The sequence below is a fragment of the Amphiprion ocellaris genome, chromosome 5, assembly GCF_022539595.1.
Source record: "Amphiprion ocellaris isolate individual 3 ecotype Okinawa chromosome 5, ASM2253959v1, whole genome shotgun sequence".
In the NCBI taxonomy this organism is placed as follows: Eukaryota; Metazoa; Chordata; class Actinopteri; family Pomacentridae; genus Amphiprion; species Amphiprion ocellaris.
This window is the reverse complement of record NC_072770.1, coordinates 35452834-35478059: the sequence shown is the minus strand read 5'-3', so window position 1 is coordinate 35478059 and position 25226 is coordinate 35452834. Positions and strand designations below refer to the sequence as shown.

The window sequence follows — 25226 nt, the reverse complement described above, 5'->3', positions numbered from 1 at the left end:
CAAAATTACCACACATATCTGGACCGGCAACCCATTTCAGATTTTAGGGAAACTGCACATGTGTTTGGCAAAATGGCTCCATAGCGCCACCTGGAAAATTTCAAACATTTACTACGGCCAGTACGTGTCACCTAGAATTATGAAACTTGGTAGGCATATGTAACTCGTCAAGACACACCAAAATGTAATTGACAGCCATGCCCAAAACCCAACAGGAAGTCGGCCATTTTGAATTATATGTCATACGTTTTGACGATTTTGGGTCATTTTTGTACATTTTCAAAAGCTATAAACTCACATAGGGTAACACCGAGAGAGCTGAAATTCGGCCAGGATGTAGTCCAGGCATGGGTGATCAAAAGTTATCAAAATGCTCACCTTAAGTCTGAGGGCGTGGCCATGGCGGCCTCGTGAATTTTGATGCTTCGCCATGAAACATCAACTGCTGTGTAACTGCCCTAAACATGCTCCAATCTGCCTCAAACTTTACAGGTGTGATCAGAGTCCAGTCCTGATCACATCCATAGGCCGACATAAACTCTCGGTCGCAGCGCCACCTGGTGGTTGGAAGGAAATGCTCTATAACTAGCCTGGACATGGTCCGATCTGCCTGAAATTTTACGTGTGATCAGAGTCTGACCCTGATCACATCCATAGGCCAATATACACTCTCGGTCGCAGCGCCACCTGGTGGATGGACAGGAAAAGCTCTAGAAGTAGCCTGAATATGCTCCAATCTGCCTGAAATTTTGCACGTGTGATCAGAGTCCAGCCCTCATCGCATCCATAGGCCGACATGCACTCTCGGTCGCAGCGCCACCTGGTGGATGTGCGTGGATTCGCCGACCAGCAAGGATGCGAGGACCCGTCCAACGCTGCTTGCAGCTTTAGTTTACTTTTTGATCGCAACAACTTGTCAAGATATGGAAATGATTTTAATTTGATATTCATTTCCACGTGTAGTAATCCTGACACCACAGCATACAAACTAAACAGGAACTATTAAGGAAGAAGTTTCGGTTATCTCCCTGCCTTGTAAATGGAGAAAATTTATTTTTAAAAAATGCATAAAAGTTTTCTTGGTGCATGAACTGAGGCTGCTGACTGACCTTATATTGCACAATGTTCAATGTCTTTAAATATTTTCACAGTAAGGATTCATCTGTCGATCTATCTATACCTGAAACCTGATCCTCTGTATATAGTCTTCTACATGTTTGTTGTTTTTTTTTTTTAAGAATAAAGTCATCTGTATATAATGCTATGGGCAATTTTTGCACCGTTTTTTTCTTATTTATTCTTGCACTGCCTTTATACTCTTATACTTTCTCCTTTCCTAAGGAAGAAGTTTCGGTTATTTCCCCAGTTATGTTTGAAATGTAACATTACTTCTTCAGCTCAGTGCATCAGTGATCATATTGGTTTAGTGGTTGGAAGTCAATAAAACATTAGCGTCAGTCAAATTGAATGCGTCAGTGGATGGAAGTGGTGGTTGCCTTGTGCTGCTCTTCACTTGACTGCAGCTCCATGGCTCCATCTGCTGGACGGACAGAAGTGCAGCAGCTGATGGCAGCTTCTTTGACCTCACGCTGCTGTCAGACCCACAGATTAGGGTTTATTTCAGATATATATAATAGAAAATAGTAATTAAAAAATAAGCTGATGTTGTATTTTTGCAGCAGTGAGTTTTACAGGGTTAAGAGCAACCAGTCAAAGGTTATTACTGAGGATTTTAAACAAAAACATTCAGGCAAACAGTTAACATCATAGGGTGCCTGACATGTTTGTTTTTTTTCCGGGTCGATACAGATTTTTTTTGTAATCAAGGAGATCAATAACCAAGATTTGGAATCACTACACATTTGCAGAAAAAATAAAGTTTTTGAACAGCACATAAAGTTAAGTTAAAATTAAAATAATCACGAGTTGCAGCCTTTGCTTATTTATGTTTTACATGCTGAAGTTGTCCTTCAGTGTTTCACTGATCAGATTGTGCTGTGGGCAGGAACAAGATCAGAGGGAGGCAGCTGCAGCAGACCCAAAGTAGTTTCACATTCATTTATCTGATCAGATTTCAGGGGGCTTTTTTTTTTTTTTTTTTTTTTTTTTAAGAAATGGGACCAATAATTGAAAACATGCTAAATATCAGATGGGATCATTGGTGTCACAGGACATCTGCAGACACAGGTCAAAGATTACAAGGAGTTTATTTAACGAATGAAACTAAAACCAACACAGAAAGGATAACTAAACCAAGGTGAAAACAAAAAGGGGAAACCAGATTAATTGTAGGAGAAAGGTTCTGGTTTCAAAGTCTGTGGTCTGGCAGAGAGCGGAAGAATGAAGAACCGGGCCTTCGTGGATTAAGGTGATTGAGAACAGGTGAATCAACCCCCACACCTGTGAGAGAGATGGATGGATGGATGGATGGATGGATGGATGGATGGATGGATAGATGGATGGATGGATGGATGGATGGATGGATGGATGGATAGATAGGTAGGGAGGTAGATGGACCATAGATAGATGGATGGATAGGTAGATCCTGCAGTGGGGAAATTTTCAGTGTGGCAGTAGCAGATAGGAAAAAAAGTTAAAAAAAAAAAAAAAGCAGCACTCAGTGCACAGATATAAATAGATGCTTTCTCCTTAGAGAAGAAATAGAAATGCTTGTAAAAAAAAAAAACCCTGTGAAATTGCACATATTGACTTATTTACATTTTATTGCAGTTACTTCATGGGTGATCTGAACTACTGGGAGCAGGCTTGATTGAACACAGTCTGACTGCTGCAGGAAGGAAGGACCTCCTTCAAACATCGTGGGTGAAGCAGTCTGTCCCTGAAGGAGCTGCCGGTGATGGTCCTGTTTCCTGCAGGGGGTGGGAGATGTCCTCCATGATAGACAACAGCTTTGTCATCATCCTCCTGTCTACCACCAGCCCAGGACAGAGCTTGCTTTCTTAACCAGTTTCTTTAGTCTCTTCCTGTCTGCAGCCGTGATGCTGCTGCTCCAGCAGACCAGTCCATACAGGATGGCTGATACCACCACACAACCATAAAAGGTCCTCAGAATTGCTCCCTGCACCCCGAAGGACCTCAGTTTCCTGAGCAGGTGAAGTCTGTTCTGACCTTTCTTACACCGTGCGTTGGTGTTCTATCTCTAGACATGTTTGAATGTCTTTATCAATAAATGCTCAAACATATGTTGAGTGTCAGCTCAGCTCTTTGTTCCATACATGTAAATGTTCCTATGTGATTGGTGTCTTGCAGTCAGAGTGTAAAGAATTGAAGCTGTCAGAGGCTTTCTGTGGTGAAGAGGCTGCAGGACATCAGCTGCTCCAACAGGTGAAGCCTTTGTTCTTTGGCTCCAACCAGAAGCAGCAATAAATCAGCATGAGCTGCAGCTTATCCACCTCATAGAGTGTATAATAAAGAAACCAAGAGGTTTTAGTTGATAGCTGTCGCTAGCAGTGTGTTGTTCAGGTTGTGAGGAGAAGTAAAAAGCTTACAGCACCTGGTATTCCCAGGTAGTCTCCCATCCAAATACTAACCAGGCCCAACCCTGCTTAGCTTTGCAGATCAGATGAGATCAGGTGTATTCAGTGTCAGAAACAAACCTGACATGATTCAGATCTCCACTCACACCTTTTATTTGTCGTTTGGTTGCGCCAGTACTAACTGATAGCATCATTTAAGCAAAGTTAGAGCAACATCTTGTAGGACAGGTGGTGTAGAGGTAAGTTTTTTGCCTCCCCGGTACCTTAGTACCTTTATTATCTTCACTTCCTTAATACTTTTGTGTACCATCATTTACGAAAACTAACAGCTACACCCAGTAGGAAGGATAGTGCAGTGGTAAGTTATCTGCCTCTCATCCAGGAGGTCCTTGGTTAGAATCCAGCTCAAGGCTCTTTTTACACTTTGGCTGCATGACAACCTCTTGCAACCATCATTACAACAAACTCCACCAGGGAGCTTGTGTGACAGATAGCTCACACAGAGGGTGTGTGTCTGTCATGTGGATGGTCATGGTTCGAATCCCCGCTGTGGTGTGGAGTGTCACTGGACTGGACTGGATCGGATCGGATCGGATCCTGGCAAAAAGGAAAACAAGGAGATTTACCCATAAGCAAGGCACGAAGGCACGAAGGCACGAAGGCACGAAGGCACGAAGGCACGAAGGCACGAAGGCACGAAGGCACGAAGGCACGAAGGCACGAAGGCACGAAGGCACGAAGGCACGAAGGCACGAAGGCACGAAGGCACGAAGGCACGAAGGCACGAAGGCACGAAGGCACGAAGGCACGAAGGCACGAAGGCACGAAGGCACGAAGGCACGAAGGCACGAAGGCACGAAGGCACGAAGGCACGAAGGCACGAAGGCACGAAGGCACGAAGGCACGAAGGCACGAAGGCACGAAGGCACGAAGGCACGAAGGCACGAAGGCACGAAGGCACGAAGGCACGAAGGCACGAAGGCACGAAGGCACGAAGGCACGAAGGCACGAAGGCACGAAGGCACGAAGGCACGAAGGCACGAAGGCACGAAGGCACGAAGGCACGAAGGCACGAAGGCACGAAGGCACGAAGGCACGAAGGCACGAAGGCACGAAGGCACGAAGGCACGAAGGCACGAAGGCACGAAGGCACGAAGGCACGAAGGCACGAAGGCACGAAGGCACGAAGGCACGAAGGCACGAAGGCACGAAGGCACGAAGGCACGAAGGCACGAAAAGATTTTTGGCAAATTTTGCCCTTTTCTTCTATTCGTCAAGGCGGTGACATCAACACTGAAAGAAAAAAAAACAATCCACAAAATCAAAAAAAGAAGATAATCTACCTACAACTTTTAAAGAACACGCTAAAAAACACAATACTAAAAAGTCACACTCTTCTCCTCATCACTCATTTTTACATTTTAACACAATTTCAAAGCCACACAAATCACATTCTTCATGTCAAATCACTTCTCTTCACTACAAATGGGAGAGAACAGCAAACAAATAAAATACAACTTATGGCTTAAATATCTTCAAAATCTCTTTGCTATTCCTCTACATTCAAATTCCTCAACACCACTCAACAATCACCTGCAGGATGTCTTACTTCTTTCTTAGCTCTGACAAAACATCTTCAAGACTCTGAGAAGACAACTCATTTTCAACACATTTGCTGCTTCGTCTAAGTGTCCACACACATCTCCAGTCATCCACAGGCCTCACCACTGATCAGCTGCACAAACTTACATGTTAAACTTCTCCAAAGATAAAATACAGGCCCTTCTGTCTGATCACAACTTTTACTGGTGGCTCATATTTCAAGTTCATTTCCTTGCAAAGTCTTTATTTTGGATTAAAGTGGGATCTGTGACCAGGCAGATCACTTGTTTATTCTTAGCATTTGGATTTCACTGACATTCCTGTCATGTAGAAAAATAGAAATATCTTTGCATTGATTCAGCTAAACTAACTGCAGACACTGAGAGGCGTAAAGTTCAACAAATGCTGTTTTTATTTACTTCACTGGTGACATCAGTAGATGCTTGCAGTGAAACCACCACTGCAAATATTTATGCATTTAAGTATCACAACTGAAAACTCCCTACAAACGTCCACTTCTAACACCACAAACATTGTCCAGAGGAAATGATATTAGCTGAACATAAAAACATGTAAAACAGCTCTGATGCTTTCATCCTGAGCTCCACTCAAACATTTCACTGTGCAGCAGCTCAGCAGTTTGTTTAAGAAAAGCATTTAGGTTCAATCTGTGAAGCCCAAAACCCACCAGCTTTGAAAAATGACACCATTTACCAGAGTGACAAACTGTAAAAACAGAAGGAATTGTTGGATTTTCTATGTGAATGTGTCGCCTCTCTAGTTAACTCACCCGGTTACGTCTCCATCCTGACGCTGCTCTGCTGGACCGGAGCTTCTGGACCAGCCGGGTGGACCTTCCTTCACAGATCTTCCCGGTGGGAGTGATTCTGAGTCGGCCTCGGTTGACTGCAAACTCCTTAAAATGGACACATGAGAGGAAATCGTGGACAAATCGATACAACAGCTTGTTCGGTTTGTCCTGTTCTTAAATGGGTAGAAAACTGCTGAGAGCTCTCAGTTCAATTCAATTTTCAATTCAATTTTATTTATATAGCGCCAATTACAGTCAAATTGTCTCGAGACGCTTTACAGAACCCATATGCCTGACCCCCAGAGCAAGCCAAAAGGCGACAGTGGCAAGGAAAACACCCTTTTAACAGGGAAAAAAACCTCGAGCAGAACCCGGCTCTAATGTGGGGGGAACCATCTGCCTGCTGGCCGGGCGGGTTGAGAGGGACAGAAGAGGTAGAAAGGTAGAGATAGAGGGGTAGAGGTAGAGATAGAGGGATACAGATAGAGGGGTAGAGATAGAGAGGTGGGGGGGTGGGACACAAGGACCATAAAACACAGCCACACATCTGAAGCATCCAGCATCCAGCTCTGGGACCAGGGACACTCGGAGAAAGGACACAGAAAGAAACAGAGTGAATGTAATGCAATAATGGTATATGTAGTAAATACATAGGTAGTTAGAGAAGGGCTCAGTGCATCAAGAGAGGTTCCCCAGCAGTCTAGGCCTATAGCAGCATAACTAGGGGCAGAACTAAGGGACGTCAAGAGGGGAAGTCAGTTGTGCAAATGAAAACACAAGCATACCCCGTCAGGGTCCCCCAGTCAGCCCTAACTATAAGCTTTGTCGAAAAGGAAGGTTTTAAGCCTGGTCTTAAAAATAGAGAGGGTGTCCGCCTCCCGAACTCAAACTGGGAGCTGGTTCCACAGGAGAGGCGCCTGATAACTGAAGGCTCTGCCTCCCATTCTACTTTTAGAGATTCTAGGAACAACAAGTAAGCCTGCAGTCTGAGAGTGAAGAGTTCTGCTAGGATAATATGGTACTATCAGGTCTTTAAGATATGATGGAGATTGGTTGTTAAGAGCTTTATATGTCAGAAGAAGGATTTTGAATTCTATTCTAGATTTAACAGGAAGCCAATGAAGAGAATCCAATATAGGAGAAATATGAACTCTCTTGCTAACTCCCGTCAGTACTCTGGCTGCAGCATTTTGGATCAGCTGTAGATGTTTCAGAGAGCTATTGGGACAACCTGATAATAAGGAATTACAGTAGTCAAGCCTAGAAGTAACCTCCTGTTGTCTTCATTTACGGGCACCAAAAAAATATTGTTTCCTGATAAAAATCCAAAAATTCAGCTAAAAAATTCCCCAAATTTCTGAAAATCTGCAAAACCTTCAGGAAGAAAATTCCAATAATTCCTTAAAAGTTTTCCTTAAAAGCTTTATTTTTTTTAAAAAAATCCACCAAATTTGGCAAGAAAAATTCTTATAAATATTTTCAAAAAATGAGTAAAAATCTTCCAAAAACATCCTAAAAATATCTAAAGTGATTCCATATATATCAGTAAAAATTCTAATATTTTCTTTAAGAACATTCACAGAAAAATCAACCAAAATCCAGCGAATTTTGCTGGATTTTGGTAATTTTTTGTAAATGTTTTTAAAGAAAATATCAGAAGTTTTACTGATATATGGAATCACTTTAGATATTTTTTTTGATTTTTTTTTGCAAGATTTTTACTCATTTTTTGAAAATATTTACAAGAATTTTCTTTCCAAATTTTGACTTTTTTTTTTTTTTTTTTTTTTTTAAATAAAACTTTTAAGGAATTTTGGGAATTTTCTTCCAAAAGTTTTTGGCAAATTTTCAGAAACTTGTGGAATTTTTTTGCTGCATTTTCGGATTTTTTTTTCAGACAAACAAACACTATTTTTTGGTGCCTGTAAATGAAGACAACAGGAGGGTAAAGTGTGTGAATGCTTGAATGCAGAGAGAATGTCGTTTGGTTGCTGTTAAAAACTGCCTGCACATCCTTGTTCCTCATAGCAGAGCGGGGCAAGAAGACAGGTTTGAGAGAGTTAAATTAAATTGGTTGCTTGTGTAACAAAGTGATTTCCACTGTCATATACTAAGATCATAAAAGTGTAAAATCTGTTGAAGGTGAAGGAAGTGGAGAAAGCTTCCTGGGTTCTTTCATGAAAGAGACACAGATTTGGTTAAAAGACCGCAAAAAAAGTGAACTCAGGAAGTTAAAGATTTTATTACAGCTTTTTCAACGAAAATCTGCAGTGGTGCATAAAGATTTCCAGCAAAGATTTACGCATTAATCAGAAGCAGTTCTCTTTCCATCGTGTAACTTTTGCATCTGCCATCGGTGAGGGTTCCATCCATGTCTCTTTCTCAGCTGCTGATGTGCACGTCCCTCTGGATCGTCTCTGTGGTCTCGGCTATGAGCTTGCAGGTTTGCTTGTGTTTGGGCCAGTGCTTCACCTGACACTCTCTGTAAAAAGCAACAACATCAACTGAACTTTATATTTTATTACTATTATTATACTTTATACAGCAAGAACACATGAAATATATTATATCACTATTTTCAGCAGCTTATGTCAACCATCTTCAGTCACAACCCAAATCTCTTGACCACAGGTGAGAGCTGGAAAGTGGATGAACTGGTAAATCTTACGTTTTGCCTTCAGGCTGTGCTTCCCCTTCACCTTGACAGTCCAGTATTGTGTCTGCTTTGAATCTTACCTGTGACAGTACCATTCTCCCTGGCACTGAGAGCATCTCTTTGTAGCCCCTTTTCCACAAAATCCACACTTTGGTTTGTCAGGAAGTAAACTCTCCATCACATCCAAGTTGTATGTCTGAGCCAATCTAGTGAAAATAAATAATGATTATTCACAGCGCTAGAGCAGGACTGAGCTGATTCTCTGTAAAATCACTGCTTAGTTGGACTTGTGTTGTCAGGATTACCTCTGTGCTTGACGCATCAAGTCACTTTCTGATAGGCTGAATGTTTCTTTGACTTGATACTTAGCTATTGCCTTCCACTTCCCAGAGTTCTCTCTGACAATGTGGTTCCACATTTCTGGGATCTATAAATAAAGAAGAGTTGAGGATAAATGTGAGGGCCGTAGTCTCCAGGTTGAGTGATCAGTTGCCAGCGTTACTTTCATGAGGAGGAAAAGTGTTTTGAAAATCCCAGCATTTCCATGGCTGTGAACTCCCCAAAGTAATGTAGACAATTTAATATTTATCTTTACTGAACGTCAGCCTTAAACCAATTCATGCCATGTCAAAGAAGTCTTCAGTGTGGCTGCATTTTGTTCAAATAAATAGGCAAAACAGTCGAGAGTAAACTTTGCAAAACACAGCTGCTAATCACAGCTCAACAACTAACTTTAACTTTTTAATCCTAAGGATTAAAAAGTTAACCTATTACAATTGTCATATTTCAATAGACTTGGTCTAATAATGCTTTGAAAATGACAGACACATCCGGCAACTGCTTCCATAGCTGCAGAGTCTGCCAGTAGCAGCAGCTGCACCCAGATCAGGCTTGACGTGAAGCCTTCTCTTTCATCAAAATGCAAACATTAAATCACGATTGTCAAATTAGGTTAAAATGTTTTAATATACTGCAAACACTAGCTTTTTATGTTTATTTCTAATTCATTTAGGCCAACAAGGCTTGCAGGTGGAGAGTACTCAGTGCACTGTGGCTGATTAAGTTAATCTAGAGATAACGTGTAGTCATCTAACAAGTACGATAACAAGTTTATGCTATTGTCCCATGACCAATGGACTGGTTAAAGACAATGTGCAATTTTACTCAATCAAGGCTGTTTAAGCTGACGACAGGCCTAGTAAATGCATACGGACACACTCATATGATAGAGGTATGGACACATAAGTGAGTGTGGCTGTACCTGTTCCAAAATTAGCTCTTTTTTTGGAGGAGCTGCGTCTGTAACGGCAAGATGAGCCAGGAAGCGCTGCAGCTCTATCAGGTTTGGAAACTGATCAACCAACACATCTGTCAAGAAACCCCGGAGCTGTACATGAAGGATAACAAATAAAAGAGCAGCTAAAATAACAATTTCAAAAAAGTCATAATAACATGAGTCTGTATGACAAAAACAGTGTTATTACAAGAGGATGCACAAGGCTCTCTGGTTATATAATTAATGTAACAGGAAGAGGATGAGAAAGCTTATAATAGGAGGAAACATCTTAGTCAAAACAACTTGGAAACTGAATTTGTGCCCAAGCAAGGGAGGAGATCAGATATGTTGTTGGAGGACAATGATCTGGCACTCGCACACTTCCTTAACATCGGTTTACAGCTAATATTCAGTAAGAAGAGGAGTTGTTTGATCAGATTCAAAATGAGTTTAGACACTGATGAAGTAAAATACTGCAAAAAGCAAGGCAAGCAGCAAGACAAGGCCCAGAACACAAGGTTATAATACAATCACTTAAAGCTGCAAAAAGTCAGCCTAAATGTCACTCACCTTGAGAAGCTGGCTCTTGTTGAAACTGTTGAAGTCGTATTTCCTTTGGCAGTCCTCCTTTAATAACAGATTGTAAAGGGAAAGCCAGACCTGGCCATCCAATTTTGTCATCTTTAAATGATCTTCAGCAGGAATTTTCTGCCATTTACCATTTATGTACTTTTGTACTTCACCTGCAATAGGAGACAGGAAGCAGACAAGTGAATGAAAGGTTGCTTACCAGGCCAAAAACATATTTTACCTTTTGTGTGGCTGAAGGCAACAGTGTTTATAGCATCATCTGGACACAAACTTGGAAATGGGGAGTCTGGCTCTGCCCAAAGGTAATAAAATCCAAAAAATACAATATGTCTGGTTTGTTCCATCAAACTGACTGGCTGTTTACCCTTTGTTTGGTTTATGAAGCACGCTAAGCTAATTGGCTGCTCATTTCAAATAACTCTCATAGAGAAAATAAATAAGCGTGTTTCTCTGTACGTCAAATTATGCCCTCGACAGATAAGAGAATTTAAGGATGTATTTGAAATGCTAGCATTGTGACTTACCGTCTCCGCAGCGACTCCAAGGGCAGCAGTCAATCAGCTGAACCAGCACACATGGGACATTATGTGTGCACAGCATACGACTGATAACACTGATACTGAAAGGAAAAGGAAGACACACTCATTTTGCCAGTCGCATTGTGCTTCTCAGCATCAGCATCTCTGTAGCAATGTTGAGTGTGAATGCACAGTTTTGATTTGGAAATATGATATTGTCTTGTCAGAATAGAATTGTAAGTAAATTCTCAGACACCACTGTCATACCTGTCAGTGTGATCTGTGATGTAGCGCAGCACAGATACAGCTTTCAGGGAGATTTCAAACTCCAGAGCAGCACTCTGCATCTGCAACTCCTTCACAAAAGCGAAACACACGGTGTGACTGATCGTTTGAAGTGAGAGTGAGTCTAACCAATGTCAAACAAAACATACATTTCAAACTTTTACCTCAATAGTGCTTATCACTTTGTGCTGGTCATGAGTCACGGCACATTCCCTGGTTGCTTCACTGGCCAGCAAGGTGAGTTTGCGGTGGCAGTAGTCCACCAAGTCAAGAACAGAATCATCAGCAGCCTCACATGAATCCTGCACAAGACACATGACTGTTTCAATGTATCACACAAAGTGTAATAAACAACAATATTTAGAAAGAATAAAGAGTTTCCACGGCCTTTCTGTGTCAAATAAAATCTTTAAGATGTTTAAAATATACTGCTAATAACATAGAAGTAGAGACATTTGACTGACCTTATGAAACATTATTGTCTCAAGTAGGTTTATGATTGTGGCTTCATGGTGGATCTAAGAAGGAGACATTAGAGAACAAATGAAAGATGATGACATGACAATTATCTTTTTAGATCTCATTTTACACTCACCACCATGTAAAGATGAAATGTGTTCTGCGGATTGAAGTCTTGCAGCTGACATAAGATTGGAAACACTTTTTGTTTCCAGACCTCAACAACAATCATCTCATGGACCAGGACAGGTATCTAGAAACAAGGAGGAAATCTGTCACCGTAAGAGACTTGCTGTACAATTGCAGGGCTTGTTTAACCCTCCTGCTGTCCTCATTTACGGGCACCAAAAAATGTTGTTTTCTTGTCTGATAAAAATAAAAAAAAATTAAAAAAAATCAGCAAACACCCCCCCCCCCCCCCCAAATTTCTGAAAATTGACAAAACCTTCAGGAAGAAAATTCCAACAATTCCTTAAAAGTTTCCCTTAAAAGTTTTTTTTTGTTTTTTTTTTTTTAATCCCCTAAATTTGGCAAGAAAATCCTTTTAAATATTTTCAAAAAAATTAGTAAAAATCTTCCAAAAAAAACCTAAAAATATCTAAAGTGATTCCATATATATCAGTAAAACTTCTAATATTTTCTTTAAGAACATTTTTAACGTTTCTTTTTTCCACCAAAAAATGTTCAAAGATTTCCCAAAAATGTTGAAAATGTGGACATCAGAAGTTTCACTGTGAAAATATATTTTTTTCCCCACATTTTCAAACTTTAAAACGGGTAAATTTTGACCCGCAGGACGACACGAGGGTCAAAAACCACTGACATTTTAACATGATATATGTATAGTGATGGCTGTTACCTTTCCGTATGACACCAGGAACTCCTTGACAAATTCATCATGCATGGCAGAAGCATTCAGAATTGCCTGCATGTTGAGTTTCTCAATATACTCATGCTGTCTGAACCACCTGTTAACACACAGAGGAAAATCACAACACAACACAGAGTTAGGGAACATTTTATGAATGCCTACATTATGAACCATTCAGACTTCTGAGTTTGTCTGTGACAGGTTTACCTTATTTCCCCACTGTAAACACGCAGAACTAACATTGAGTTTTCATGCACCACATTCCTGAAATGAACTCCCAGGAGACGAGAAGTTTGCCCCGACTCATTTCTTTTACAACATGGATCAGCCTTTATTGTAGTAAAAAATACAAACTGTTTATTCAAATCTTGCTCATATCTTACCCACTAATATTTTAAGTCATATCAAGCACTTTGAATTACCTTATTGATGAAAGGTACTATGCAAATAAACTTGCCTTGCCTTCAGAAAAATACAGCCAGTCCAGACCACATATATTTGGGCAGACATCCACTTTCTGCCTCTCTACTTCAGCACAATAAATCTGAAATAAAGTAATGAGTGCTGCGTTAAAGTGTCAAGTCTCAGCTTTAAAACGAGGACATTTACTTAAATATAGAAAAAAATTCATGGAGATGTGGACTTTTGAACACACTGTGCCAAATTTGCATGGAGGGTTAAAAGTAACTGGACACTTGGCTGCTAAAGGTTTTTGGACAGCTGTGTATCTTTCAGTGTAAGCCCAGAAACAAAAGGACTCAGACATGGTTACAGTTGAATGACAGTTGAAAGTTGCCAATTGGATTTGGAAAATGGTTGTCTGTCAATATGAGGAATAATGAGGTGACAATGGACACAAAAAGATATTTAAAAAATGAGGCTCAAAACAAAACTAAACTCAGACGGAGATGGTGTGCTAAACATACCCAACAAATTCAACAGTTGGGTGCATTCTATAAATAGTTGCACACAGGAAAGATTTAAAATGCAAACAAGCTAGTAGATAGAGGAGCATAAGCATCATAGATGCACTGGAAAAAATGCCCCTCTCAAAACAAGAAAAAAAAACTTATTTTTAGGAACTTAATTTGCAATATCAGTTTGTACTTTGCACATTGTAATTAGTTTTGATTTTGCTGCTGACAAATAAACTATTTTGTGACTTATGTGACTGCATCATAACTTTTCATTTTGTCTGTTAAGACACTGGTAGGAAAAGAGTCAACAGTCTGAACCAAACAATTCTGTATTCCCTAATAATGCATTTATATTTAATGGGATTTAACATGTTTTAACACAAACTCCTTTATGGTTCATAATTCCGTTGACTGAATTACACCAAAGCAATACTAATTTATCAAACTGGAATTTTCTTAAAACAGCTGTTTTAATGTTTTGGTGTTTAATTTGTCATGTAATCTTGCTAACCTTCACAAATAAAACAATAGCACAGACACATCTGCAAAAGGTACAAAAGTTTATTGTCAGAATTGCATTAAAGAAAACAATAGCGGTCCGGGGACAGAAAAACAGAAGTATAGCGAGAAGAATAACTTCTAACTTTTGCATGACACGTAGTGCATCAGTGCATCCTGTACATCTCTGTCCTCCTCCTCTACACCTTGTGCCACTGCAGGCTCATGTGCTGCTGCTTCAGGTAAATCCCATGAAGTCTCACAAGAGAGCCACCTGAAACACATACACAACATGCATATTTTAATACCTAATAGCGACAAACTGCAGCCATTACAGAGTCGTTCACAGGACTGATACACGATAGCTAGCGAACTAGCATTAGCTTACCCTCATATGTCGTCTCGTTCATATCCTCTTGTCTTCGGCTTGATACTGCTGCATCGCCTCCCAAACTCTCCTGTGTGTCTCCTGAGTGTTCCGACTCGTCGCTCTCAGCTTTCTCCGACTCTTCTATTACTTTGAATCTGACAGAAAGCCACAGACCGAGCAGCAGGTGAACCATCGTCTCCGTTATGTTGCGTTTGTGTCGCACGCAAATGACGTTAGAGACTTTCGGCTGGCTGCGCTATGACGACTCCACCCACGATGAGGCTATATGGAAAAACAACTAAACCGAGACGAGCCGAGTCAGATACAATAGTGGCGAACCGTACCGCGCCAAGTAGATGCTTGTGGAATCGCGGCTAAAAAAGTGAACGTTGCACGCTGTATTTTTTCTATACTGGTACTTTATTGTCGTATCTATAATTTTAATTGTCCACAGTCTGGACTGTATATGCCTCAGAAAATGGCCTATTTTTACTTCACAGCAGTAGTTAAAGATTTCAACAAATATTTTTTCCCCCTCCCAATCACCATTATTATATACATCAAGATCTACAAGCAGCGTAGATCACTGCAGCCACATCAGACAGATTTCAGAAAAGGTTTCAATTCTGGAAACATTCTAATTTACTTGAAATGGCAAAATATGCTGTTAACAGCATATTAATTATTATTGTGGTGAATACACAATTCAGCTTCACTTACTGATTTGTTGTGGAGCGGATAATGAGACTGAAGGGGACAAGGAAGACAGCCTATACGTGTTTTTTGTCTTTTTTCATGTATGTAACTTACAGGCAATGCTTTACCTTAACTCCCCCTGTTTTGCTTTCAAAAGTACTATTTATGCATTTAATAAATTGTGAAAAACTACTCTTCTGCTAAGGAAAGAAATTTAAGTGAAAACATTTGATGTCGCATAACTAAAATGTATTAAATCGACTTCTTATACTCTCCTGAATATAGTATATTCTCCTCGGTTTACGTTATCGACTTTAGCCATGCTAAGCTAACGTACGTAGCCTCTTGCTAACGTACGTAGCCTCTTGCTAACGTACGTAGCCTCTTGCTAACGTACGTAGCCTCTTGCTAACGTACGTAGCCTCTTGCTAACGTTAGCTGGTTCATCTCACCTCTCAGAGCCGATTTCCTTGAGGGAGAAAGTTTCCAGACTTTGAACGAACCCCTCTGCTTCCACTGGCAGAACTACCGACGTCTCCATGTCAATGCAGGAGACTACTTTGTAAGACACCCGGTAATAAATAAGTAATTTTTCACCACAACTTCAGTAGGCTTGTTTGTGATGCTAACTAAAGAGACCCGTTGCGTCTGGTGGTTGTCATGGTTACTGTAAACCAAGCGCAGGCGCGCAGAGCAGTTTGTGTTCGCCGCCATAGAGGGGCAACAGATCTGCAAATAACACCTACAACCTAAACCTACAACTACATCTGTGTATCAAACATAGATTTGTCATGAACAGTGCGTGTTATAAACTTGGCTAAAAGTCCACAGTGATAGTGAAAATATGTATGATTACTCACTTATCTCAGTTCAAGTAAAAGTACTGTATTAAAAATATGAAACGTAGGAAAGTATTAGTATCAGCCAAATACTTTTTAAAAAATTGGCCGTACATTAAATACGATATTACTAGATTCCTATTATTGATTAATGAGTGCTTACCTTGACTTGACTTGACTTTACTGTTGCTGTACATCAAAACTGAGCTAATTTTTGTTTATTACATTGTTCCATTAATATATTAGTCGAATTGTCTGTTCTTGCATTTTTACTTTAAAGCATTGTTCAGTTTGTTTTTAGCTGATATAGGCATGAATTCTTGTTTTTGCAACCTCATTTTGCTGAGTGGATTTATTTTATGTGCCTAGGTACCATTGAAAACGAGGGTTCTTATTCAATCGTTTCCAAGAGGTGTTTACCAAAATTACATAAAAATGCAAAAGCCAATCACATTTTGCAAATCAAATTTTAGATATCTAAAGTAACTACTCAGTACATTTTCCTCTGAACAGTCAGCATGTAATGTAAATCCATGTGTAACTTAAAAGCACATAAAATCTGTACTAAAAGATTAATGTTGGCAAGCATAAATGCAAAGCTATTCAAAGTATCTGATAACATCAGACCTTGTACATCTGCTTGCTCCAGGGCTTCACTCTGAGTCTTACTTTTTATGGCTGCAAAATTATATTGAAAGGTAAACTTTTAGATGTTTGGTGAAACACTTTGTTCTAATACAACTCATTTGATTCCATGAAATTCAGCCTGCTGGTTTTGGGAACTTCAGCATCAGTGTGATTTGGCAGTAATTTCAAAGATATTTTGTGTGTTTTTACGACCTACCTTTAATTGGGTTTATTAAATATGCTGCAAACATTTTCAAATAATTAAATTCCAAATAAAATCTAAAGTCTCAGGGCTGACGAAACTTGCCAAAGGGGCTGTACCACTGCAGAGGATAATGTGTTTTTGTCCTTTATGTCAGGATATCGGTTTGTAATGAAAGTTAGATGATCTAGGGTTAATAAGTCACAGGAATAAATCAGTGAAACTGAATATGGAACCAGTAATAGAACAGACATTTTTAGCTTTAGTTTAATTTAATAATGTATTGTATATAACCAGGTAACCAGAGCTGATATACAGCCAGTCTGCAATGTTTGCATCATAAACACATATTTTCCTCTGCACAGTATTCATAAAATTCACCTTCATCACTTGACTTGAAGAAATTTTGATTCCATTTCTTCGTGAAAAGATTCAAGATTGCTTTAAAAAAGAACTAAGCAAACAAAATGACAAAAACCCTATGTCATTTTCACAGTTATTCCAGTAAAACTGTTCCGCTCACTAAAGGCATCTTTGGTTGAGGCATCTCTGTGTCTTTCAGTCCAATGGCTTTGTGTCACTTCCAGCACACGATGATGTTGGGATCGTTTTCCAAACGTTCGTCCAGCTCCTGGTAGCTAATCCCTGTTAAATGAGGACAAGGTAAGAAGACTTGTTTTCCCATCTTCAGTTACATCAGGATCAAACAGAGCTTGAAAACCTGCCTGTTTTGCAGCAGATCTCATCATAACTATGACAACCGGTATAGAGTCGAGGCGGCCTGCTTCTCTCGTCTCGGATCACCTTCACAGGATACTTCTGCAGCCGTCGAATGAGAGACTTCATCAGTCCAAACTGGATTAGCCTCCTGAGAAGAAACGCATGACATAACACACGTATGATGTCACTTTGTGACCAGATTTTATTATATCTTTTCGGGAACTGGTAAGATAGGCAACACTCACCTCTCGTCAACCCTTTGAAGTTGCAGCGAGTAGCGGGAGCAGAGGTCTCGGACTGTGGTTCCTGGACTCAGACCACAGTACAGCTGGAACACATCTCTCAGGCTGGCACGCTTCTGACCTGATAGTGACAGGAAGAAACAGTTCACCGCAAAAATTCAAAATCTTACCAAGTCTAGTTGTCTTAGTTTTAGTCAAAATGTTTCATCCCACTTGATTTAAGATAAACTCACTTAACAAGTGACATTTCAGCAGATGGAGGGACTTGTTTTAAGACAATGCATCTTAAATATCTTGTTATGTCAAACAATCTTATAATCTGTTTTGAGTTGAATTTTACAAGAAAACCCAAAATAAGTTTGACCCTTGTGTCGTCCTGTGGGAAAAAACTGACCCGTTTGAAAATGTGGAAAAAAAAATATTTTCACAGTGAAACTTCTGATGTCCACATTTTCAACATTTTGGGGAAATCTTTGAACATTTTTTGGTGAAAAAAAAGAAATGTTAAAAATGTTTCTTAAGAACATTCACATAAAAATCAACCAAAATCCAGCGAATTTCGCTGGATTTTGGTTGATTTTTTTGTGAATGTTCTTTAAGAAAATATCAGAAGTTTTACTGATATATATGTAATCATTTTAGATATTTTTAGGATTTTTTTTAGAAGATTTTTACTCATTTTTTGAAAATATTTACAAGAATTTTCTTGCCAAATTTGGGGGATTAAAATAAAACTTTTAAGGGAAACTTTTAAGGAATTATTGGAATTTTCTTCCTGAAGGTTTTGCAAATTTTCAGAAATTTGGTGAATATTTTTGCTGATTTTTTGGGATTTTTTTTCAGATATGGAAAAAATTTTTTTTGGTGCCTGTAAATGAAGACAACAGGAGGGTTAATACATCTCAATTAGGAGGTTACATGAAAGCAAAAACTTATTTTTGAGTGAAACACTACCAATTTTTTTTTAGCATATCTGGCTTATTTTAAGACACCTAAGCTTGACAATCCTGGTAAAGCAGAGCTTAAAATAGGTTTTCCCAGCTAATTTTTTGATCTCAATATTCTAAATATCATATCTTTTTTTTCATATTCATATCTTTTTTACAGATTTTTTCACTTATTTCAAAGTAAAAGTTCCTTGAAATAAGTTTTTTTTTCTTGTTTGGAGAGGGGCATTTTTCGAGTGTGCAGTGAACATCATAAAAGAGAGATAACACTTTTATTCATTAATCATGACTCGTTCTTACCCTGCTTAGTGACGTAGCTGAGACACTCCTCCTGAATGGACTTGTCATCTATGAGGCTCTGGACTTTGGGAGTGGTGCAGTACACATTAGAGTACTAGGAAAGGAAAAAAGGCACAAAACAACCAACCAAAACAAATCAACTCTCAGATAGTTACCACAATGCATTGGTGACTAATAAGGAAACTATCAGAGACTTCTAGAATAATCAAAAGAAGAAAGAAAAGGGTATTACATTTTAATATTCTGAGAATAAAGTTGGAAATTTACCAGAAAAAAAGTCACAATATTTCAATAAAAACTGTCCTTTGGTGTTACGTCTAAACAATCACATCTTTCTCTCAGAGTATTACAGTAAACCTGCCAGTGGGCTTAAAAGCCATGTTATGTTTGAAAAAAAAAAAAAATCCTAAAATTACATAATTTATCAGAGAAAACTGTAATAAGTGAATTATTTTTCTTTTAATTTTAAACAGCCCTTGAACTACTCATGTCTGCTGTGCAGTTCAGTCAGAAGAATGAAACAAATATAAGCTTAAAATTATGATATTTATTCAAAATCATTCTATCCTACATGTCTCATTTTTAACTAAAATGCAAGATAATAAAGTCTTTGCTTGAAAAACATTCTGTAAAACAAAAAAAAAATATTCTGCATTCCTCAGCGCAATTGAAAAGTCATGAGTGATTCAGCTGAGATCAACACTCATGTAAAAAAGGTTCAAGAATTATTCTGCTGAACTGCAGGCTGTTTTTCCACAGAGCAGAGAGGAGACAAGTATGGACACAAATTAACAATGGAAGTAGTAATATATCTACGATGTACAGCCATCAATTTATGTCCAGTATTTGTAACTCCAGTTGGCAGTTGGAAAAATGTTGTACATGTTGATTTTAGATTTTTCTTTTTAAATAAATATGAAAATAAATACAACTTCCCTTGTTTCTTTGTTTTCTTCACATATTTTTGTATCATTTATGGCATTCTGAATTTGTTATACTGCCCAACCACTTTGTGGTTGTAGTTCTCTCTACTTTTTACCATGGTTTGTGCTGTTTCCAACAAGGTGCATATTACAGTGAAAAAAAGAGCAAAAATATGACTGGAGCAACACAACGCACCGAAACTGCTTGGGGTTGAGAGGGTTAATTTAATGTTTTCTCAAAAAGTGGTCCTAACGCACATTCATAAATTATTCCACCACACTTCAGATGCACAGTTGAAGAGGAAAAGGCCAAATGTGTTGGACGGCGAGTGTTTAATACCTGGAATATTGACACCAGAGTCACTACTCCATAATACCTGCGGGAGAAAAAGGAGTGTAAAAGTGTAAAAGTGTAGCTTTGTTGTTGTACATCATTGGTAAGAAATAGGATAGAGGTTTACTCCCACTGTAACAGCACCACCAAAATGCTGCCCTTATGTGAGCTTAACTTTGTGTAGTGCTTTACTCATTGAAATATACTTACAGGAGATTCTGCACCGCGATGCGAACGAGATTCAGCTCTACATCCGCTTCAGCAGAGATTTTTTGAATGTGTCTAAATCCATCAATGTAGGGCAGGATCTGTAGCAAACAACACACAGCAGAAGGTTAAAGGCTTGTACTAAGCTCCATGACCTTAATTGCTGAATTTATAAGAACCACTACAAGCTTGAAAATAAGTTAATCTATCAGAACAATAACACATTATTGTACCAAACACCTTCTTCAACACTAATGACTCCTTTCCATTTATATAATACTTGATATAGAAGACTTGCGTATGGTACTTCATGCACAGCCAATAAAAAGTGTTTAATCACTGATCTTTCTTCTTATGCTTCTTAGAATTTTGTTACACCTTATTTCAGTGTCACTCGTTATCAGCAGCCACTTGTCGTCGACAGTAAAGGCCTACCTGTTGAGTGGTGAGGTCCCACTGAGATTTGATAAAATGCTCTTTGCACTGGGTGAAGACAGGCACATCGTATTCCTGGACTATCGGGGGATCTTTTCGTAGCTGGATGAGCTTTAGGTGGATGGTGTTAGACTCATCTAAAAGACATACAAAGAGACAACTTTAAAAAAAAAAAAAAACTTTCATAACTACTGCTGCTGCCAATAACTATGCTTTTTCTTCAGAGCCAGAAGCCTGTACATTCAATGTGAACTTTTATATATGATCACCAGTCACTTCATTTGGAACACCTGTGTAATCTAGCGTAATTTAATACAACAGCTCTGCTATACATTCTACTTTAACGTCTACATTTTCAGTTTTTGTTGATGTAGTCAAAAAGGTGATATTTCTAATTTTATTACTGGGGTCATGTCTGGTGCTTGTTAACACCCACTGCAGATCTTTTAACAGCGGAAGAATGACACATACACTATTGTTCAAAAGTCTGGGGTCACTTAGAAATGTCCTTATTTTTGAAAGAAAAGCAGTTTTTTCAATGAAGATAACATTAAATTAATCAGAAATACAGTCTAGACATTGTTAATGTGGTAAATGACTATTGTAGCTGGAAACAGCTGATTTTTAATGGAATATCTCCATAGAGGTACAGAGGAACATTTCCAGCAACCATCACTCCTGTGTTCTAATGCTACATTGTGTTAGCTAATGGTGTTGAAAGGCTCATTGATGATTAGAAAACCCTTGTGCAGTTATGTTAGCACATGAATAAAAGTGGGAGTTTTCATGGAAAACATGGAATTGCCTTGGTGACCCCAAACTTTACGGTAGTGTACACAAAATATTACATATTAAAACAAAAATAATTTTATTGAAGCTGAGAAATAAAACACCTTGTCAGTCTGTGTGTTTAAATAAAATTTTAAGTTAGCAACACATCCAGACTTTTTGTTGAATCCCATGTCTTTTTGTCACAAAAAAAACAATTAAGTATTTTGACTCAGATTGGTGCCAGTGGAACTAGAGCTTTATACAAAGTAAGCGGAATAATAAAGAAGGAGGATTGCCTCCACATTCTTTAGGAAAACCAAAAAACATTAGCCAAAGGGTTGCACACTGCACCACACCCCGAAGTCCTGACTTTAAACCCCATCAAGAACTTGTGAACTGGGTTGAAGACACAGGTCTGCGTCAGAAAGCCAACAAATTTATTTTCACTGAACCAACTCTGTCGAAGGAGCAGTCAAAGATACAACCAGAAGCTTGTGGACGGCACCAAGTGATGTTTAACCAAATATTAGCATTACTGTATATATATTATTGACCCGGCAGTTTAGTCATATTTTCCAAAAAGCTATAATAAATAGATTTAAGAACCAAAACGCATGTGTTTCCATGATTCCATTGTAGAAAATCTTCAGCTACAGGAGACATTTTCAAAACTGTTTGAAGACTTTTACAGTCAACAAACCAGGGCTGTTAATCTAACACATTAACATGTACTTTGCATTCCACTGCATCTTCACCATATATGTAAAAGGAACTGATGGTTCTTGAATATACATCATAAATGTATCATCATAATAATACCTATGGGCAATGTGCAGGCTCCTGTGGCGTTAAGTTCTTCTAACAAGGTCGACATGATCGGTAAAAGTTTCTGTTTGCTCTCCTCATTAGATATAAAGCCACTCTCCAGCTGCAAAACAACAAAGCAGAAAAATACAAAAGAGATTATCTCAAAGACCTCTCACTGAAACGACATGATCAAAATAATCCCATACAGATACAACAATGAATCGCTCACTACCTCCAGAGTTGTGAGGTATCCAGACAGCTTCTTAACAATGGGCTCCAGGGCACATGTATTGGTCTGGGCATCGCAAACAAGGCCGAGGTTAAAAAGGAGGGCATTTCGGCTATACTTTTTATGTTCGATGCACACAGGACAGCCGATTAACTTCTTTCCCATAGCAGTGCTGTAAGTATAATGAAAAAGAGATGACGTTAGAACTCGATATAGGAAAGAAAGTGACATACCATTACGAAGAAATCATGAATAAATGAGATTTTAAGACAAAGCAATATAATGTATTAAAGGTTGATCAATTGTAAGTCTGACTGATAATTGGATCTGATAGTCAGCATTTTTCAGAATGACTATAAAGCAAATTCATGGAAAAATGCCCTCCTATAGCTCTCATGCAATTTACCCACCCAAAGCAGAATCTGATTGGTTAAACATAGAGTGTAATACCCAATCAGTACTAAAGGGTAACATTTCAAAAGCGCTCTTTCAATTAAACATATATAAACAAAGGCATTTCAACCACATCGTGTCCATGGCTGTGATCTTCTAGTCTTACATGGCTCGATGGGTCTCTGGCCCACCATCATCACACCGCTACACAGGAACAAAAACTCTGGTGTGATTGAATTTTGTTAAATCAGTCATGGGAAGATCTACATCTGCTGAGTCAGACTAGTGTTTTGCGAGATTTTCACTTCTAATGCGACTGTATGTCAGTTTCAAATATCAGTTATTGACTACCCTGAATCTGTATCAGCCCTGAAAAAAAAAATATCAGTCAACGCCTACAATGGATTATGGCAAGGAGACAGATAAATGGATTTAGAATACATACACTGTTATTAATTTGTTCTGTAGTTCTGGCTTGGTGATAATATAAACTTGAACTGTGTCAAAGAGCTCCCGGGAAATGTATTCCTCTGGGACCTGTCAGGAGAAGACACAGGAAACACAAAATATGTCCAAAAATCCAGTTTAACATTAATAAGAATATTTATTCAAATTGTAAATGCTTTATACAGAAAGAAGCTAACACTAAGGACAGTTATGAAGGTCATCATAATGATAATAGTTATAATAACTGCCCAGAGTGAAACTCCTACACTGGAAAAAATGCTCCTCTCAAAACAAGAAAAAAAAAGCTTCAAGGAAGTTTTACCTTGAAATAAGTGGAAAAAATCTGCCAATAGAACAAATGAAAAATGGCTTGGTAAGATTTCTTGAAATAAGATATGATATTTAGAATACTGAGATCAAAAAATTAGCTGGGAAAACTTATTTTAAACTCTATTTTACCAGGATTGTCAAGCTTAGGTGTCTTAAAATAAGCCACACGTTAAAAAAAATAGTAGTTTTTCACTCAAAATAGATTTTTGATTTCATGTAATCTCCTAATTTGAAATGTATTAACCCTCCTGTTGACTTCATTTACGGGCACCAAAAAATATTGTTTCCTTGTCTGAAAAAAATCCCAAAAAATTCCCCAAATTTCTGAAAATTTGCAAAACCTTCAGGAAGAAAATTTCAATAATTCCTTAAAAGTTTCCCTTAAAAGTTTTATTTACAAAAAAATCCCTCAAATTTGGCAAGAAAATTCTTGTAAATATTTTCAAAAAATGAGTAAAAATCTTCCAAAAACATCCTAAAAATATCTAGTGATTCCATATATATCAGCAAAACTTCTAACATTCACAAAAAAAATCTATGTGAATTTTTATGTGAATGTTCAAAAATGTTCAAAAAATTTCCCAAAAATGTTGAAAATGTGGACATCAGAAGTTTCACTGTGAAAATATATTTTTTTTCCCACATTTTCAAACTTTAAAACGGGTCAGCTTTGTCCCGCAGGACGCCACGAGAGTTAAACTGATTTTGAGTTTTCTTGTAAAATACAACTCAAAACAAGATAATTTCAAGATTGTTTGACTTAACAAGAAATTTAAGATGCACTGTCTTAAAACAAGTCCCTCCATCGTGCTGAAATGTCACTTGTTAAGTGAATCTATCTTAAATCAAGTGGGATGAGACATTTTGACTAAAACTAAGACAACTAGACTTGGGAAGATTTTGAGTTTTTGCAGTGTAATTATGATCTCCATTTTACCAAATGTAATATCTGCACACTTACCTGATATGTTATCTTTGGGCCCAGAGTTGGATGAAATTCACTAAAAAATATACACTCTATTCGAGTGGGCATGCCCATCATACTGTTCTGAGCCAAAACACCCTCATCCAGAGGTGTAAAAACCCGCCTGGCTCTGCTACTTCTACCCAGATGGTTTCAGTCTGCTGTGTCTTCCCTGTTTACCTTCAATAACAGCTCACGCTAGCTTGTAGCTTTAACGTTGAAACGCCGGCTAGTGACTTATTTTAAAATACATTGAGGTAGTTTTAACGTCAAACGACGGCCTAACAAATGCGCTATTTATGAATTTAACCAACGTGTGCTCGTCCCTTCTGTCAAACTCTCCAACAATTCACCACATCCATGCACCCAGCAGGAACAACAACATTGCTGCCTTCAGGGACTCTCCGTGACTTACGAACGCAAATAACGGACGAAAGACGAATTTGTTGCAGGTGTATCAAA

General features: G+C 38.6%; 2 protein-coding genes across 2 annotated transcripts; both read right to left on the bottom strand.

The window, feature by feature from the left end:
* Positions 1–8115: 8115 nt before the first annotated feature.
* On the bottom strand, positions 8116–15629 carry zmynd10 (zinc finger, MYND-type containing 10). The gene is made up of 12 exons (XM_023287603.3): positions 15500–15629; positions 12555–12663; positions 11832–11948; positions 11701–11754; positions 11401–11538; positions 11219–11307; positions 10958–11052; positions 10413–10585; positions 9828–9953; positions 8872–8993; positions 8647–8772; positions 8116–8392 (listed from the first exon to the last, which is right to left on the bottom strand). Exons 1-12 carry the CDS (start codon positions 15586–15588, stop codon positions 8293–8295), a joined length of 1338 nt encoding a protein of 445 aa, XP_023143371.2. The 5' UTR covers positions 15589–15629; the 3' UTR covers positions 8116–8292.
* Positions 14027–25150, bottom strand: nprl2 (NPR2 like, GATOR1 complex subunit). The gene is made up of 13 exons (XM_023294898.3): positions 24762–25150; positions 23469–23560; positions 22634–22802; positions 22414–22522; positions 20824–20960; positions 20392–20489; positions 20188–20224; positions 18925–19018; positions 17681–17798; positions 17441–17583; positions 15500–17360; positions 14370–14506; positions 14027–14255 (listed from the first exon to the last, which is right to left on the bottom strand). The coding sequence occupies exons 1-11, from the start codon at positions 24840–24842 to the stop codon at positions 17293–17295; spliced, it is 1146 nt and encodes a 381-aa protein (XP_023150666.1). The 5' UTR covers positions 24843–25150; the 3' UTR covers positions 14027–14255; positions 14370–14506; positions 15500–17292.
* Between the last annotated feature and the right edge of the window lie 76 nt (positions 25151–25226).